This window comes from Rhododendron vialii, chromosome 8a (genome assembly GCF_030253575.1).
Source record: "Rhododendron vialii isolate Sample 1 chromosome 8a, ASM3025357v1".
NCBI classification, from domain to species: domain Eukaryota; kingdom Viridiplantae; phylum Streptophyta; class Magnoliopsida; order Ericales; family Ericaceae; genus Rhododendron; species Rhododendron vialii.
This window is the reverse complement of record NC_080564.1, coordinates 30,286,641-30,302,891: the sequence shown is the minus strand read 5'-3', so window position 1 is coordinate 30,302,891 and position 16,251 is coordinate 30,286,641. Positions and strand designations below refer to the sequence as shown.

The 16,251-nt window shown below is 38.3% G+C and overlaps 1 protein-coding gene and 1 long non-coding RNA gene across 3 annotated transcripts; one reads left to right on the top strand and one right to left on the bottom strand.

The window, feature by feature from the left end:
* The first annotated feature begins 116 nt into the window (after positions 1-116).
* Positions 117-1,595, top strand: LOC131335206 (uncharacterized). 2 transcript variants are annotated; one of them, XR_009202460.1, is made up of 3 exons: positions 117-184; positions 481-746; positions 945-1,595. It is a non-coding gene; the product is annotated as an uncharacterized LOC131335206 (long non-coding RNA). The 2 variants fall into 2 exon arrangements; XR_009202461.1 differs by having other exon boundaries at positions 171-746; positions 945-1,070; positions 1,180-1,595.
* Positions 1,596-3,357: 1,762 nt separating this feature from the next.
* Positions 3,358-6,466, bottom strand: LOC131335205 (probable lysophospholipase BODYGUARD 4). Its single transcript, XM_058370467.1, has 4 exons — positions 5,815-6,466; positions 4,615-4,967; positions 4,044-4,240; positions 3,358-3,849 (listed from the first exon to the last, which is right to left on the bottom strand). Exons 1-4 carry the CDS (start codon positions 6,254-6,256, stop codon positions 3,501-3,503), a joined length of 1,341 nt encoding a protein of 446 aa, XP_058226450.1. The 5' UTR covers positions 6,257-6,466; the 3' UTR covers positions 3,358-3,500.
* Between the last annotated feature and the right edge of the window lie 9,785 nt (positions 6,467-16,251).

The window sequence follows — 16,251 nt, the reverse complement described above, 5'->3', positions numbered from 1 at the left end:
TTTTTCTTTTCCTTAGATAAAAACCAAACAACTCCTAATGAAATTTTTTTTTTCCTTTTTTTTTTCCCACGTTCCATAGGTTCCAAACATATCCTAAATTTCCCACCCAACCATTTTCGTTGGTTCCTATTTTATTACTGTTATCCGAGTTTCATTCTCTCACTATCGGCCATCGGGTATCAAGGTAGTCTAGTCGCTGCTGCCAAGCCCTTTATCTGCTATCTGTATTGAATTGATTGAGGTGGCGTTTAGGGTTTCAATTTCACACGGTTCAATTGAACAAATCAGAAGAAGAAAAACCACTAGTAGAGTATTATTTCCTGGTTGAACTTTCATCATATTTGCGTTCTACTGCTATTGAATTGAAATTTTTTTTTTTGGAAAACAAGTTGATTTTATAAAGGGATTAAGCCCAAAAAAAACTAAGGAGTGCTTTCTGAAAAGAAGATTGTATACTATCGTATTGCCTTCTTCATCTAGGGTTTTGTGATGGATGGAGGACTTTGATAACCTTCCGCACCTGCAACAACAGCAACCGGGGGAAGAAGCTGAACTGAAGAAGGAGATGAAGACATTGCCTGATGATTTTTCTACTCACTGCACGGTGACTAGTAGCACTGACGGCGGCGGCGGCGACACGGTTCAGCTTCCATGCGAGGGCGACCTAGGTGCAGTCAGACTTTTAGGCGGCTGCAATCACCCCAGAAGAGCATGCGGTATACCATAAGGAGGTCGTGGACACCGAGGTATGCATTTCTATCCCATGGGTCAATGTGTATGTACATAAAAGTTACATATTTTATACTACTTATCTACTTCATTTGTTCTCCCAATATTTAAAATTCCTTCCTCGCTCCTCCTTGGTGCTGGTATACATGAGTGCATGTTCATACATTTTCACTGTACAAATTGAATGGTAAGTATAACTTTTCGTACGTGTCCAGTGTTTGGTGTACTGGACCTCCCCTTCGACGTAACTACGTGCGATGTAGTGCCTTGTCCCACCCACCCCCACCCCGGACAGGGATGAAACTGTAAACGAAGCTATTGGTGTTTACAACAACAATAACGTATGTGTGTGTGCTTTTGGTTTATTGAGCTCTTCCCCGTCCTTTTTACTAGTATAAAAACTCCTCTTTGTTGGTACACTCGGTTTAACTTTTCTTCTTTAAATTGCAGGTCACTTCTTACAAGTTTGTCAGGATCATTAGAACGAACTGCTTTTGTGTCTAGGAAAGGGAAAGATCACCTTGTTTGGTTCAAATTTTTGAAAGTTATTTTTGATGTAATGAGTGGTAATGAGTAGAGAGATAGAGAGAAAATGGTATTGAGAAACGTGTAAAAAGAAAAATGAGATGAGATGAGAGTTGAACCAAACAAGGTTATGTTTTTTGGCAGGGGAAGAAGTGGAGTTTTTGCTGTCCTAAGCATAGTTGTCAGGATCCACATCGATTGACTTGTGGAAAAGTTACAAATCGTTAATGGACCGAATGGTAGATTGTGTATTTGGGACCAAAAGCTGAACATTTAGTAGTAACAAATTTTCAAGATTTTTGCTTTTTGCTTTTATTCATTCCAGAATAATAAAGTCCGAATAGTTGTTTTAAACACAGTTGTTCAGCGTTACTTTCATCTCTATTCATCTAGCTCTTGCGTTATACGCATCTAAACACCCTAGCTTTCTCTGGTGCGTTATATGTGTCTAAACACCCTAGCTTTCTTTGGTAACATTAGTCCGACTTTTTGGTGAAAAACGGTGCATTAAAGAAAGATTTAAGTCATTACATCTCTGGGTATGTCAACCCTTTTGAGTCTTCAGCTAGAAAATTAAAAATACATGCAGGAATGTAAAAATAGTTGTGAAAGTTGCCCACTGAGATCAGCACATCCTTTGCCAAAGCGTCTGCATGTTTCTCGGTTGATATGCTTGAACTTGAAGCCCTTAAACTTGGTTATGACTTATGAGTTACCTGCAAGCAGAAAGAATACTGCTAAGAGGATGATTTGCTGTGTTTGCTGCCTCAACTAGTTGCACTGCCACTAACGCATCAATTTTGACTTCCAGATTTCTAATGCCCTGTGTTTGTGCCAATTGGGTATTTGGCTCCTGGGTGGCATGGCTTACCTTTGGCTGTGGGGAATGTATTTGGGTGATTTGCATTTTCGGCCTTTTGGTCATTGGTTATTGCCATCCTATGTCTGAAGTCCAGACATAGCTTTACATTTCGAGAAGACAACTATGTTGCATCTTTTCGGAACAACATGACTTTAAATATAACTATGACGACATTTTAAGTTACTGCATATCAGCAATATCTTCCTTTCTTTTATGGAGTATTATGCTGGTGTGGTTTTTTGGTTAATGTTAATGGGTTAGGAGTAGTAGGTAGTAGTAGTAGTACACATACTTTTTAAGCTTTTGGTTCCTGCCTTTGTCCTACAAATACGAAGGGGCCGCTTATTCTGTGCTAAGGTTATTCACTTGAAATATGGTAGTAATATTTTGAATGGGCTCTGCATGTTTTTGCATCCGTTGATACCCACGATAGGTTGAACCACTTCTCGATGTAGCAACGATCATAGATCAATGCAAACATCACGAACTGGCAAAATGGATGGGGTATTTATGCCATACTAAATGGTAAGTGGAGCACATACCTACCTGCAAAAGGCCATGGATGGGTGTTTTATCCACAAAACTGTCTCAAAAATTTTCCTACTTGCAAAAGGCCATGTTCACTACTCGCTACTGAGTAGAACATGTTTTTGTTGAATGTTATTATCTTGATTAGAGTAAAAATCCATTGTGAATTTGGAGCTGGATTGTGGGTTGGTGTGGACTATGCGTGCTTTGTTACGCCAAACTTGGAGGTTGAGTATGGTAGCTGAAGATAAAGCTTCAGAACCTGTTTGCCCAAAGTATGTGTACGTCTGTGTGTATAATCAGTGTGCAAAAACAGAGAGAGAATGACAGATGGAGAGAGCAAGAAAAAGAGAATTTTTAGGTTGCTTGTTCGTGATTCATAACTGCCAACTCTGCAGGATGCTTATTCCGACAAAAAGCTGAAACGATACATAACTGCTAACTTTGCTAAAAATGCCAATCATTGTTGGTATTCACCATAAGTGTTTCCCTGAGCGTTTTCCCACCTTCGAATGGTATTAGAGCCAAGTGAGACTCAACGAGCCGAACAAATCTGAACACAACCCAGCAATCTTTGATATGACATTGCTAAGGGAAGATTGCCCTCTTTGTTTTCTATAGATCTCAGCATATCTATCAAATATATGTTGTTTGAGCTTATTGATAACTTGGGTATTTTCAAATGCGAGGCTTGGTCTGTCTAAACTAATACAGAAAAAGACGTCATACGTACAAACGTACAATGAATCATATCAAGAAAATGTTTTCTCTCATCAATTTCGATGAGCCAAAAAATGCATAGTCCAAGTGTATCAGGGACAAGAAAAACATGGAAGTTTTCCAAGTATAGCCATTTCTAGAACAACATTCTGGCCGCTATTTTGTTATCAGCAGTTGATGCCCAAATACGCTCCAAATTCCGAGTAAATTCTCTCTCTCTATTGAGGATTATAGTATTATGATCAGCATTGGCAATAATCTCAACCTCTGCTTGTGGAACTTTCATCTTGATGTTGCTACTGCATTCCACACGGACGACATGGTCTTCAGCACCTTGGATTACGTGGATCTTCGCTTTTGAATCTCTCAAAGATTCCAAGAACTCGTCCATTGATTTTGCTCCCCCACATATCACATTGTGCATGGTGTGCCAAGCCGAATGGTGAGTGTGCCTGGTCATGTCGGTGAACATGAAATGTAGATCCCTGCAAGAAAATAGAGGCAAAATAGAACGAAATTAAGAGGAAAATTAGGGGCTGATGAGGGATTCTAACTTCGGAGGGCAGGAATTAAGTCTTGTTAAAAAGAAAAGAAAGAAACTAAGATAGATCCCTCTCTTCAATTGAGATAGAAAGCTTTCTTTCTACCGATTTTTGGGAGCAAAGGGATATTTTGTTACCTTCTTCTCGTTAGCAGCTTCAAAATCCACTCCCACGCCCTATGGTTCCGACAGAAGAGGAAACATACACCTCTACCCAAATGCTCATACCATGCCATAACCGCGGATCCAAACAGCAACGGTGGCCATAATTTCCTGTCCGTCAGCCCTCTAAGTGCTGTCAAGCTAGCACCATCTTTAGGAGACAGGAAGTAGGGCTGAAATTATGAAGATATCATGAAAAGCTCAGCCATACGATTGATATGAACACGAAACATATGTAACGGGCATGCTTTTGGTTCGATACTTGCAAAAGGACAAATATTTGAAGAAATTGATATTTAGAACAACAGATTTTGTAGTTCGCGGAAGAATATTCTTAGGCCGTGTCAGGATCATGGATTTGTATAGAGATTTACCCGGAAACGAAAAATTGTTATGGCAACCAGGGAATCGAATTTAGTTTCTTCACTTCATTATCTCTCCCTTTACCTCGTCTTACCCCACCATGAATCCCTCCATAGGGTCATGATCCAAAGACATAGGTTAAATTTTTTTAGCGACCGTAAAAAAAGTGAAAAAGTGAACTCACTGGTGCTAACAGGGTGATAGATTTAACAGACTTGGAGTGCTTTGCGGCCAATGCTACTGCAACTATACAGCCCATGGAGTGTGCAACCAAATGGAAAGAACTCAACTGAAAAGCATCGATGACCGATTTCTCAACCATTTCCAGGTGATCTCTCAAAGTGTACAAACAGTCTCTTGGCTTCGGGCTTCTTCCAAACCCTAAGAGGTCCAAGGCAAATAATCTGTAGTTACGCTTTGTGGGTTCAGACAGGTTAGGAAACACCATTTCTGTCCAAATTAAGGACGATGAGAGGAACCCATGTAAGAATATCACATTTTCTGTTGGCTTACTGCTGCAATCTCTCCCAAAGGCATCTGTGAAACGTATCAGGACAACAACATAAGCAACTTCTAAAGCAACCAAAGGGAAGACAAATTCAATAGCTATCCAACACTGAAATAGAAAACACTTTGAAGTAATTGAGTGCAACTGAACATCAAAGGAATCAAACCAAACTCGAGGGCAAAACAAACCCCACCTACCTCCTCAACTGGTGAAAAGACATCCAAACAAAAGAAAGGGAGAAAAAAAAACCTCTTCTCCTACTAAGTTTCAAGAATTATGGCATTTGATAGCAGTAAGTCTGCATTCGTTGATATCGTTACCAATCTCGGAGGTGAGAGTTAGAATTCTGATCTTTATTTCTTTCTCTTCCCTTCTCTTCTAACCAAGAACTGACTCTTCCAAGAAACATTTCGATTTTTGTGTGAGTGTGTGTGTGTGTGTTTGGGTCACTGACTCATGACTCGATGGAATGAAGCTAGCTGGAATGGAAAGCTCATTCCTTAGGAACTTCCATTACGATTGACTTGCTAAAAAGTGGTAAAATGTATATCGCATATGGAATCATCGTTTACCAATTTCACTGGACGGACATTCCACTAGCTAGGAGGCCAAGAAATATCATTATAGGGAACCAAACACTACCTAAGGATAACCCCAGGGGAATTTGTTCTAATCGACTTGCCTTGGCCACCCCGAAGTTGCAGGTCGATTCCTCTTGACAGCGATTTGTCCTGAGAACCACCTCACCTCACACAAACACGCGTGACTAGAGAGATTAGTCTGGTTCATCAGGACACTCTTCATTACCCAAGGGAAAAAAAAAAAAACACTACCTAAGGCTAAGGATGGCAAGCTAGAGTAGTTTCCAGTGAATACCTTCTGATGGTTCTTTTACAACAACATGAAGCCTCTGATCGCCAATGCTCATCCACGAAACGCAGGACTCACACCCACAATCGGACCACCTATTCCCCACAATCCCATTCCCGCCTCCATTCTTCGCAAACCCCTCCGATTTTCTCGGGAATCGGACGGAACCCATTTCCCTGAACACATTTTTCCTTCCGTACAGAGTCTCTGACGCTTCGCTTCCTCTCTCGTCGACCGCGCCCGCCCGTCCCTCTCCCCTGTTGTGACAGTAACATGGGCCGGCCTTTCCTTCGAAGAATTCGTCCACAATTTTGAAGAAGTCGCAGAGAAGAATGTCCAGGAAGTCAAGGAAAAGGAAGACAATGGAACTCATGGCTGATACAAGGAATTCGGCAGTTTTTCCGGGCCATTTTCCCGAGAAAATTGGCGAAACAATGGGCATGGTCATTTTTTCAGAGAGAGAGAGAGAGAGAGAGAGAGAGCTGGAAAGTGGCGTGTGCCGTAGAGTTCAGTGTTGTGCTTTCTATGCACGCAGACGCAGCAGAGCCGGGGAATGAGCGATCGTGGAGCGGGGCTGATCCGCAGGTGAACTAGGGGATGGGGATTGGACCACGTCCATTGAAGTTTGAAATTTGTTTGCCAGCAATGAGATACGGACACAATTTCCTACTTTGTTCAGAGCCGTTGGATGGACTTGAACTTACATATATCCAATAGCTCCGGACGGCGTCATCCAGATTGGTGTTTTTTAGACTTTTGGCTTTGTTTGGTTTACATTTTAAAAGTTATTTTTGAGAGTTGAAGTGGTAATAAGTGGAGAGAAATAGAGAGAAAGATTTATTGAAAATTGAACCGAGAGTAAAAAGTAACTCTCAAAATGTTAAATCGAACGGAGTGATTGTTTTTCATCTTCTCTTCTTGATGAGATTTTTACTTCTTGAATTCTTCTTGAAAAAAGTTTTAACCCAAAAATACAAAAAACAAGAGTCAATTAGACAAAAATTAGGCTATGTACGCTGAACGCGCAACGAATGAGTGTACAAATAGCATCTACACCGGGCAGCCAAATACCTTCCCAAAAATTCGGAAGAGCTAAAAAAATTCAGCCAAATTTAGCAGAATTAGAAATCCTGCAGGACACTCCCTGTAATTTAGGGCACATCCAAGCCGTCTAGGAGTGTTTTCGACGGTTCAGATTTAAAAATAGAGTTTCTATTTTTGAATTCGACCGTTGAAAGCATTTACATTGGGCAGTTAAATACCTTCCCAAAAATTTGTAAGAGCTAAAAAATTCAGCCAAATTTAGCAGAATTAGAAATCCTGCAGGACACTACCCGTAGTTTAGGCCACATTCAAGCAGTCCATAAGTGTTTTCGATAGTCAGGATTTTTAAGTCCGACAGTCGGAAGCACTTTCAGGTGGCTGTGATTGTGACTTACAGGGTGTCCTGTAGGATCCCCCGGATCCCAAATTTAGCATCGAGTTGCCAAACCCAACATGCTTAATTGTGATAATGAAAGAGTATTCTTTAATACTGCTATTTGTTAAAATGTATATTCGCTCATGTCACATTCAAATGATAGTCAAGAGGTTTTTTATGTCATTAAATGTGACAGAAGCGAATAAACACTTAATTGTGCTTGTAGAGATTGACTTAAAACTTTTTGGATTATTCATTGGAAGGTATGGTGCCATGTTTTTTTTTTTAATCTCTGTGCCTCATATTGTCGCGAGTGTTAGAATCTAATGCTCCTATTTGTGAGCTAATGCATTACGTATGTGCTTTTCATGTAGAGATTGACTTAAACTTTTTGAATTATTCATTTGAAGATGTGGTGTCAAGGGTTTTTTTTTTGGTATCATTTTGCTTCACATTGTTGCGATTTTTTTTTATAGAATATTTTCATGATTTTCTTTATTACTTAGGTTCATTGAAATTATTGGATTGAACGTTCTGAGTTCAAGGTTAGATGTCATCAATTGATTTTGGGTTCAAAGTTAGATGCATTAGATGATTTAGTAAATACTCCAAAATTATTTTAGTGGATAAATGAAGGTGTTGAATGTGACGAGAGCGAATATACACTTAATCTTTTTTTTTATTTTGCTTTACATTTTCACGCTTTCCATGCATAACAGGGGTCATTGCTAGTTCTTAAATTATGTGAGAATTATTAGTTTGTTACTCTGCTATTGGCTAAAAAAGTCATTTTTACACAAAAAATTGGTTATTTCTCAAAATACTTGGGTAAAAGTAAAAAAAAAATTACTTTTCCGATTCCTCTCGTCGAGACGAATTAATAACCCACAAAAGTTTGGCGCAAAACTAACAAATGCGAAAAAAATTCAAATAAGAACAAAATTTTCAAATTTAAGTTGAGTTCATAAGAATGCAGCCTAATTCTTCTTCAATGGTACTGCATTGGATTCTCCCATCCAGAGTCAAATTTGTACGTAATTTGTTACTTGAGAGATAGTTCCACCAAACATAAACAGATTCGAACTATAATAACAATGTCTTCAACGCACAACAAAACGACATCTTCCTTCCTAACCTACCTGTTTATTATTTAACTAAAATTTCTTTTATTGGGATTTGCTTGTTTGTATTTCAATTTTTTGTAGTAAGTATTAACAAGCATTATACTATTTATTAGTATGTGTTGGGTGAGGGTGAGAGCAAGAGAGGCAAGTTGAGTTGAGTGAACATGGGTGTCTCCTCCTCCTCTTTCTTGTTTGTATCTTTCCAATTGTATATAAGTGAGATTCCTCCTCCCTCGTGGATGTACCCGATTTTGAAAAATCACGTAAAATTTCGTACATTCTGTGTGATTGGTTTGTGTGTTTATGGGCAAATTTGGAGGCACAACCAAATGTGACTACCATTTCAATACCCACATAAAGCGATTCCGTTTGGGACTTTCTACTGGGCTGTCAATAACCAAAAAAAAGGAAGACAAAAAAAGCATGCTCTTCGGTGCATTTTTTACACTTTTAAATACACTTTCACATATTTTTATACATTTTTTTACACTTTTCAATACACTTTTTGAACCTAAAAGCATTTTCCATCAAGGAATGCCCAACTTTATCCAACAACAGTCTTAGGTTTTGGATTTCGGAGTAGGCCTTGGAAGTTGTTCTATCACTCACACTTGATACCAAACGCCTAGAGGGCGCCTGCACCGGTTGATGTGCTGGCAGGCGCGCTCTAGGTGATTAAAAAAATGTTCGGAACTACAAGAACGAAATTATCAACGAGAAGATGGCTAGATGAGCCGTGTAGCGGTACCCCTTCCCGAATAGTAAGAATTTGCGCTGACCTGTTAACCCTTAGCTTAACAACGTGGCTACATGTAGCTCGACGCATGCCATTATGTAGCAGTACCCCTTCCCGAAGAGTAAGAATTTGCGCTGACCTGCTACCCCTTAGCTTAACAACGTGGCTACATGTAGCTCGACGCATGCCATTATATATTACATACAATTTTCAAAACCCAGCGATGCAGGACTTAATTTGGGGCTTCATATGACAATTTCCTTAGAAGTAGGCTAGATATCATCGATCGATTGGGAAAAAAAACTGGTGGCCACGATGGAGGGATAAAGTTGGGCCAAAAATGCCAAAAGTCCAGGTACCCACTAGCAGTTATCCATGGCTCAGTTCAACAGTGATAAAATGGGCTAAATGAAATCGCTCATGGGCCTGCCGTTGGCTCAACAGGGGCTTTCTATTGTTCGTGGCCCATCATTTAGCATGTTGCGTCGTGACTTGTGTAACACGAAAACTTGCGTAGAACGTTATTAAATTTGTGTTGGAGAGCCACACACACACACACACAAAAATTTGTGTGGAGAGCAGCAGCGGAGCCAAGAATTTTGGTTAGTAGGGTCAAAAATTAGATTCATATGCAATATATTTTTTCTATGCACTAGTTCAAAAATAACTAAATTTAAAGGTTAATTATAAGATCGATATGCACTCATAATTCATTTTTGCCTCATAATTGGCCCCAAAAGACTTGTTATATTTGAAAAATAATACATGATAATCTCATTTCTAGCACTATCAACTTTCGAAAAGAAGAGAACGTTTGGAATTTTTATGCACTTAAAACAAGTTTGGGCAATTTAGAAATTTTTTGTGGGGTCAAAATAGCTAAATTATATCTATTCCTATAAAAATTTGGGGTCAAATTAGTAAAAATATGGTAAAAATTATACCTATCCACGAAAATTTGGCAGTCAGTGAGGTCGGTCACCCTCCCCTGTACCCATGTGCCGCCTCTAATGAGGCACCTCTTTACAATCAACCAATGATCATTCTTGTAATTCAGTAATTGGTTGTTTGACTTTTATTTTGAAAAGCTAAAAAATAAGTTGGATGGACTAAACATGTCAAACAAAGTAGCAATTTGCTATTTGCCTTCCTGAAACAAGCATTTAATTTTTTTTAAGGGTGATTTGGTTGAAAACATGTGACGATAAATACTATGCCCAAAATTTCCAGTTGCTCTAACATTTTTTAAGTAGACGTACAAAAAAAAATGTAGATGGTAAAATTCCAGGGGTGGGGTGGGGGGCATGTGACCCCCTGTGCCTATGCTAGCTTCACCCTTGGTGGAGAGCGCTAGCTTTGCCCTTGGTGGAGAGTGCATAAAATTCCACTTTGATTATTTGATTCATTCATTTTGTGGGACTTAAATTATTAAAAAGTTAGATATATGCCAAAAAAAAGAAGAAATTATTCAGTAAGTATTTGATCAAACAGCACTCTCTTGGTTAAGAAATTTAGTCATGAGCTTTACGGGGTAAAACAGTACTGCTACTGGCAGCTGGTAGGGAGTCTTACTTCTATGCTACGCTATGGTCCATTTAGTTGGTAAGAAATGATTACATCTTTAACAACTCTACAAAACGACCATGGAAGGTGGGGGATTTGGTCAAAACTAGGGTACCGATGTGGATAAAGGCAAAATTCAACATCAAAGTCTACATCGTGGAGGATTTTAAGGCTTTTCTAAATGGTATCCGGAAATTAAAATTGTAACGTTAGTCAAAGATGTGTTATCCAACTATTCGTTGGATGCTTTTCTTTTCCAGAGTATCCAAGCTCTTTATGCTTAGATATGCTCTTTTCTCGATGTACCCCTTCGAGCTATATAAAATGTTTCGTTTGCCGAGAAATAAATAAAAAATTCCTATTTGGGAGGATTGGGCCCTCTCTTAGACTTATTGTGCTATTCGGACGGTCCCGTTCCAGATCCATGAATGCGATTCGAACCGTTCATTTTGTTGAGATTGTCTGTTAGCCGCGGCTCAAATGTGATTAATAGAATATCGCGCGGCCACACTCATATGAACTACACAAGTTTTTTTGTTTGAAAAAATCAATGATGGCTATACTCTATAGTTCCAAGAAAAAACTACAAATGAATAAGAAAAAGAGAGAGAAGAAGATCGAAGACGAGAAACATAAGAGAATCAAAATGATAGTTGGCTATCTACGTGGATTCCATTAACCTACCTATTTTTCACATGCAAAAAAAAAAAAAAAAAAAACAATATATGATTTTCGATTAAAATATTATTCTAGTCAGAGGGAAGATTGCATAATTTAATACTCCCATTTTCTCTACGGTTTTCTGTCCCCCACTGAATCAATAATACACGACCAGAAACTTCAAAAGTGTATGGATTTATTGTCACCCATACCCCTCACGAAAACAAAAGGCAAAAGATTTAAAAAAAGAAAAAAGAAAATGCCAATTCCATGGGCTAGCTCTTTTTGTCTCTTTTTGCTTGGCAGATGGTAATGAAACTATTCGGAAATGCTACAATAGACGTCCCAACTTATATAATGTATAAGGCCTACACTTCCTTAAATCGCTTTACGTATTTTAATTTTAACATTTGTATAAAAATTCATAGACAAACTTAAACTACAAATTTATCAATTCAAGGATGAATATCGATCGTAAGAACGTTTACGTGTAAGTGTTACGAATTTGTAAGCAATTCAAAGAGTGCATATATCGCACATTCATACGTGAGGTTGTATTGTAGTAGCATTTTTCGAAACTGTTACCTTCATTCCTCTCTCTCTCTCTCTCTCTCTCTCTCTCTCTCTCTCAAGAATTTCTGTTGGGTTTTTTGTTTGGGTAAGGTCTTCCTCTTCGAGTATATATTAACACTTTGCATTCGCAGGAAGTAGCCCATTGTCGTAGTAATGTCGTTCAGTTCATTTGTTGGATGTTTGTTTTATTTTCTTTTTTCTTTTCTTTCACTTCTTCAATGTATTCCTTTCGAGTTTATAAAAATTTCGTTTGTCGAGCAAAAAATAAAAAGGACTATATTAGAAAAGCTCAAAGGGGGAATAATTCATTAAAAAAAAAAAAACTCTAATTTCCCTCCTATATATATATATATATATTGGCCATGGGGATTCCTTTTGTGGCAAATCTCATGTTCATCCCCTCCATCTCTTGGACTTTTGTCCATCATAATCATAACAAGCATATGACGATTCAGCTTAATTATTTCTGTGTGGTCAAAAAACCAACAATGCAAAAGCAATTCGCTTCCACTACATAGCTAGGAGGAGAAATTATTACTTGGAATATTCAAAAGATTTGACAAGAACGGATTAATTAGCTAGTGAATGAGAGAAGAGATAAGTGGCGGAAATTAAGCAGAATATTCTTAGTGGGGATTTAGTTAGAATCCCATTCAGTTTGTCGAATTATGACTAATTATGGCCGTGCAAAATAGATTATGATCGAGCATGCATATATGCATGCGTTAAGCATAAAAATGTTTAATTATCATTAGTGACGCTGGCTAAAGTAAGAACATGCAAGTGGATTAATGACATTTGACGAGGAAAAGAAGAGTCATTAGTGCGAGAATTGAATCGGACTCCCTCACAGCAGTGAATCTGATCACGAAAGGGAACCCGAACCATTGCCCCCAAAGTGTGATGATAAATGAAGCCCACTACCTCATGGCTCAGACTAACACCTTGATTGGCGACACTTACTGCTCGGTAAACCAATGTGCAGACCACCTTGCTAAATTGGGAGCTGAACAAATAGACGATCTCGTACGTGTTTGTTATGGACATGCCCATTGCCATGAGAGAATTTGTTCTGAGAGGCTGCCTGATCAACATTAGGCAAGTGCTAGACTATTGTTAGGTTTTCTCCCTTATCTATACGGATATTATCTATGTGTGTACTCCTAATGTTGTACTTTGTTTTGTAACCGTTTTATGAATTTTCGTTTGACCGGGAAAAAAAATATTAGTGTGAGAAAATTGCCGATTTCCCACAAAAATGAGGGCACAATACACAAGTTAGAGAAACATGAAAGTTTATGCATGTGGTTTGGCACCAATTGCCTACTCAACGGAAGCTAGAGAGAGATTCCACTGTGGTAAAACAGAAGATTTAATTTGAGATGAACTAAATACCTAAACTCAAACCAGATCAATTGCCACAATATATTTCATCTCAATTTGGTTTCTTCCACCAAATCAATTGCCACAAGTCTCCCATGATCACGTGGGTGAACCCAACGGTAGTTAGCTCCACTTTGTGGTTAACATTAATTTGAGATGAACTAAATCGATTCTTTTTACGAAAAATGCATCTTTTTTTTTTTATCAGCAATGAAAAAAAATGCATCTTATTAAAGGCCTAGGTTTACGCTTCGGACATTTATTTAGAGACGGAGGGAGTAATAAAGAGCGCTAGACTACAAAGTACGTAATTTTGTATTTGCATACGCAAGCAAGTTCTTTTGCCACAGCATTAGCTAACCAAAGTCAACAAAAGAGGTAACATACGTACATGGAGCTTTCAGGCCAACATCAAAGCTTTCTGAAGCTAAATAATCATGGGGGGGGGGGGGCGGGGGGGGTCAACAACTGGTAGGTGCTAGCTCCATCACCTTTTGTTGACTTCGTTTATACACCAACTTGTAGCCTTGTACCAATTTTATTAATTACGTACCTTGATGAAGAAAGAGATGTTGCAGCTAGCTAGGGTTGAGGTGCACCATCTTCAAAGGTATTGCTAATAATTAGGTTAACAATCTTGATGATCAAGGCTGTGTTTGGATTATGAATTATTGGAGTTGGAGAGACATTCAATGGTAGACCAAGACATAAGATAATGAAGCAAAAGAAAATTTTCAGTTCTAGTGGTGCTATAATTCTTTCTCTTTCTTCTTTTTTTGAGGTTGGGTGTCCGGGCCGGCACTTTTTACCTCGACGGTATTCCTTGAGAACCAATCCCACTGTACGTCCGCTAGTGGAGGCAAAGACACTCGTGGTCTGACCTGCAAGAGTTGATATATAGCAACACCTGAGATATTTCGAATAAGATATCTTAGGAGCTAGCTAGAGAGCAAACTCCAAAGTATGTATCAGGCCTTCTTGAGTTACCAATTGTTTTGATCAATTTATCAAAACGTACCCTAGCCTATCAGTTAGTTGACAAATCTTCAAAAGAATAGTTTGAAATTAGCCTTTTCAAATTGTATACAATATTGAACTCCTTCGTTGAAATAAAGGAAAATTAATATTTTATAGTAGTTGAAGAACTCCCATCTGCTTGGAGAAACATTAAATTTTTCCAAGAAGTTGACCAACCAAACCTTGGATCTGTAATTTGTTATATCAATATATGGTGCACCGTTTAAGCTAGCTCGATCGAGTTCCTGTATAATTTATTGCAATGTTTCAGAATAAATTAGATGAAAATTAGTGGCACACCTGCAACAAATTAAATATATATAGTACTTTTCTGAGTTTTCTCCCATATATGTGTTTTCCAATATTCAAATACTTTTGTAAAATTCACTAGCTAGCGAGAATATATCCTCATTCCCTGGATTTCGGATCCATATACATCGTCTGCACTCCCATCCGTGAGGGGAGGCGAGGAAGGCTTACGTCTTGGGTTCAAAAAATGTTTTCAAGATTACGCTAACGTAACTAGTAGTATTAATATTGTAGTACTAGAACATGTTTTGATCATCGATATATGCAAAAAAGGTCTTTGGTGTTGGACCTTTGGGCTGCCTAGTTGCAATGTGGGGGTTGCGTCCTTAAGAATATTTAGGAGACATTATTTTCATACATAAGTACGTATATAACTGCTCCTGCTGAATCCAGTGCACCAATCTTATTCTTGCTAAATGACATCAAGGCCATAATAAAGTCTTAATATCCAGGGTCGTTATCTATATATCTTTGTAGTTTTAGGAAACATGCAGACCATGATCACATGCCTGGAAGCACGTCGAAGTTCAAGTTGCAATTTCGACAAAAGAGAGAGTAATTGCCCGAGTGGTGAAGGCGCATCTTATTGGAATGTTACGTTTAGATCAGAGTATTATTGTTATTATTGAGTCAGTGCGACTTAGTTCGGGCTAAAGTTCGTTAAACAATGACAAAAGTGCAAGAAAAAATCAATAAGGCGATTGATTGATCGATCTAAGGGGCGATGGGCGACCTCACTACAAACTGATATTTTGAAAACCCTCGAATTTGGAAATTTACTAAGTAATAAATTTCCAAATAATTATTGTAACATAGTAATAAAGTTGCACGCGTCGGAAGTTTTCAAACTTGCATCTTTTCGATATCTAGCTAGATGGGGTGAACTTATCTCAAATTGGACTTTTTATGCAATGTACAACCAAGTTGGGGTGACAATGAAAGAAAATGTAGATATAGCCTAGAAATGAATGGGTTGGACCTTAAAAATTAATTGCATGTCGTCCCAATCCAAAATTATCTTTGAAAGTTGAAAAAGTGCAAAAGGGAAAGGGGACCTCCAAAAAAACAATTACAAAAATAGGGGTGAATTAAATTACCAAGTCAACGCTAGCTGCATCCACATCACACCATTTCCCTCAAGGTGTCTTGTGAAACAAGTAATTATTCAAAGTCTCCGGCGCTTAACATTGTGTACGTGATACTGCCAGATATTTATTTAAGAACAGATTAAGATATGGTAAGAATTTATTCTCAAAATAACATATGGTACTCCTAGAGTGCCCAATCAATAGTCGCATTCATCCTACTAGTAATAAATTTCTTCCACAAAATGTTAGTGATAATGTTAGAGATAGCACGAAATATGGTCAGCAAAATAAATAACATTAGAAAATGGAACTGACATCACACATAATCCTAAAAGCTTCCGAATCCCGTAAGTAATTGTTTCAACAAAAATTCTGCAACCATATCCAAATACACACCCTCTCACAAAATACAAGGGTTCCATACATACTGTGTGTATGGGACCTTTGTGTTTTGTGAGAGGATGTGTGTTTGTGTATGTAATTTTGGGTGTGGTTGTAGCATCTTGTTTCAATTATTTGCCCATCAACGGTCCTTTTTTTTTTAGTAGTCCGATGATACTTCCTCACCTT

What these genes read in the sequence shown, in the direction of transcription:
- LOC131335205 (XM_058370467.1), bottom strand. Translation starts at nt 6,256, where the DNA reads ATGACCATGCCCATTGTTTCGCCAATTTTCTCGGGAAAATGGCCCGGA. An exon ending in TGTAAAAGAACCATCAGAAG is followed by an intron (nt 4,968 to 5,814) that starts GTATTCACTGGA and finishes TACGTTTCACAG; the next exon opens with ATGCCTTTGGGAGAGATTGC. An exon ending in CTATCACCCTGTTAGCACCA is followed by an intron (nt 4,241 to 4,614) that starts GTGAGTTCACTT and finishes TCATAATTTCAG; the next exon opens with CCCTACTTCCTGTCTCCTAA.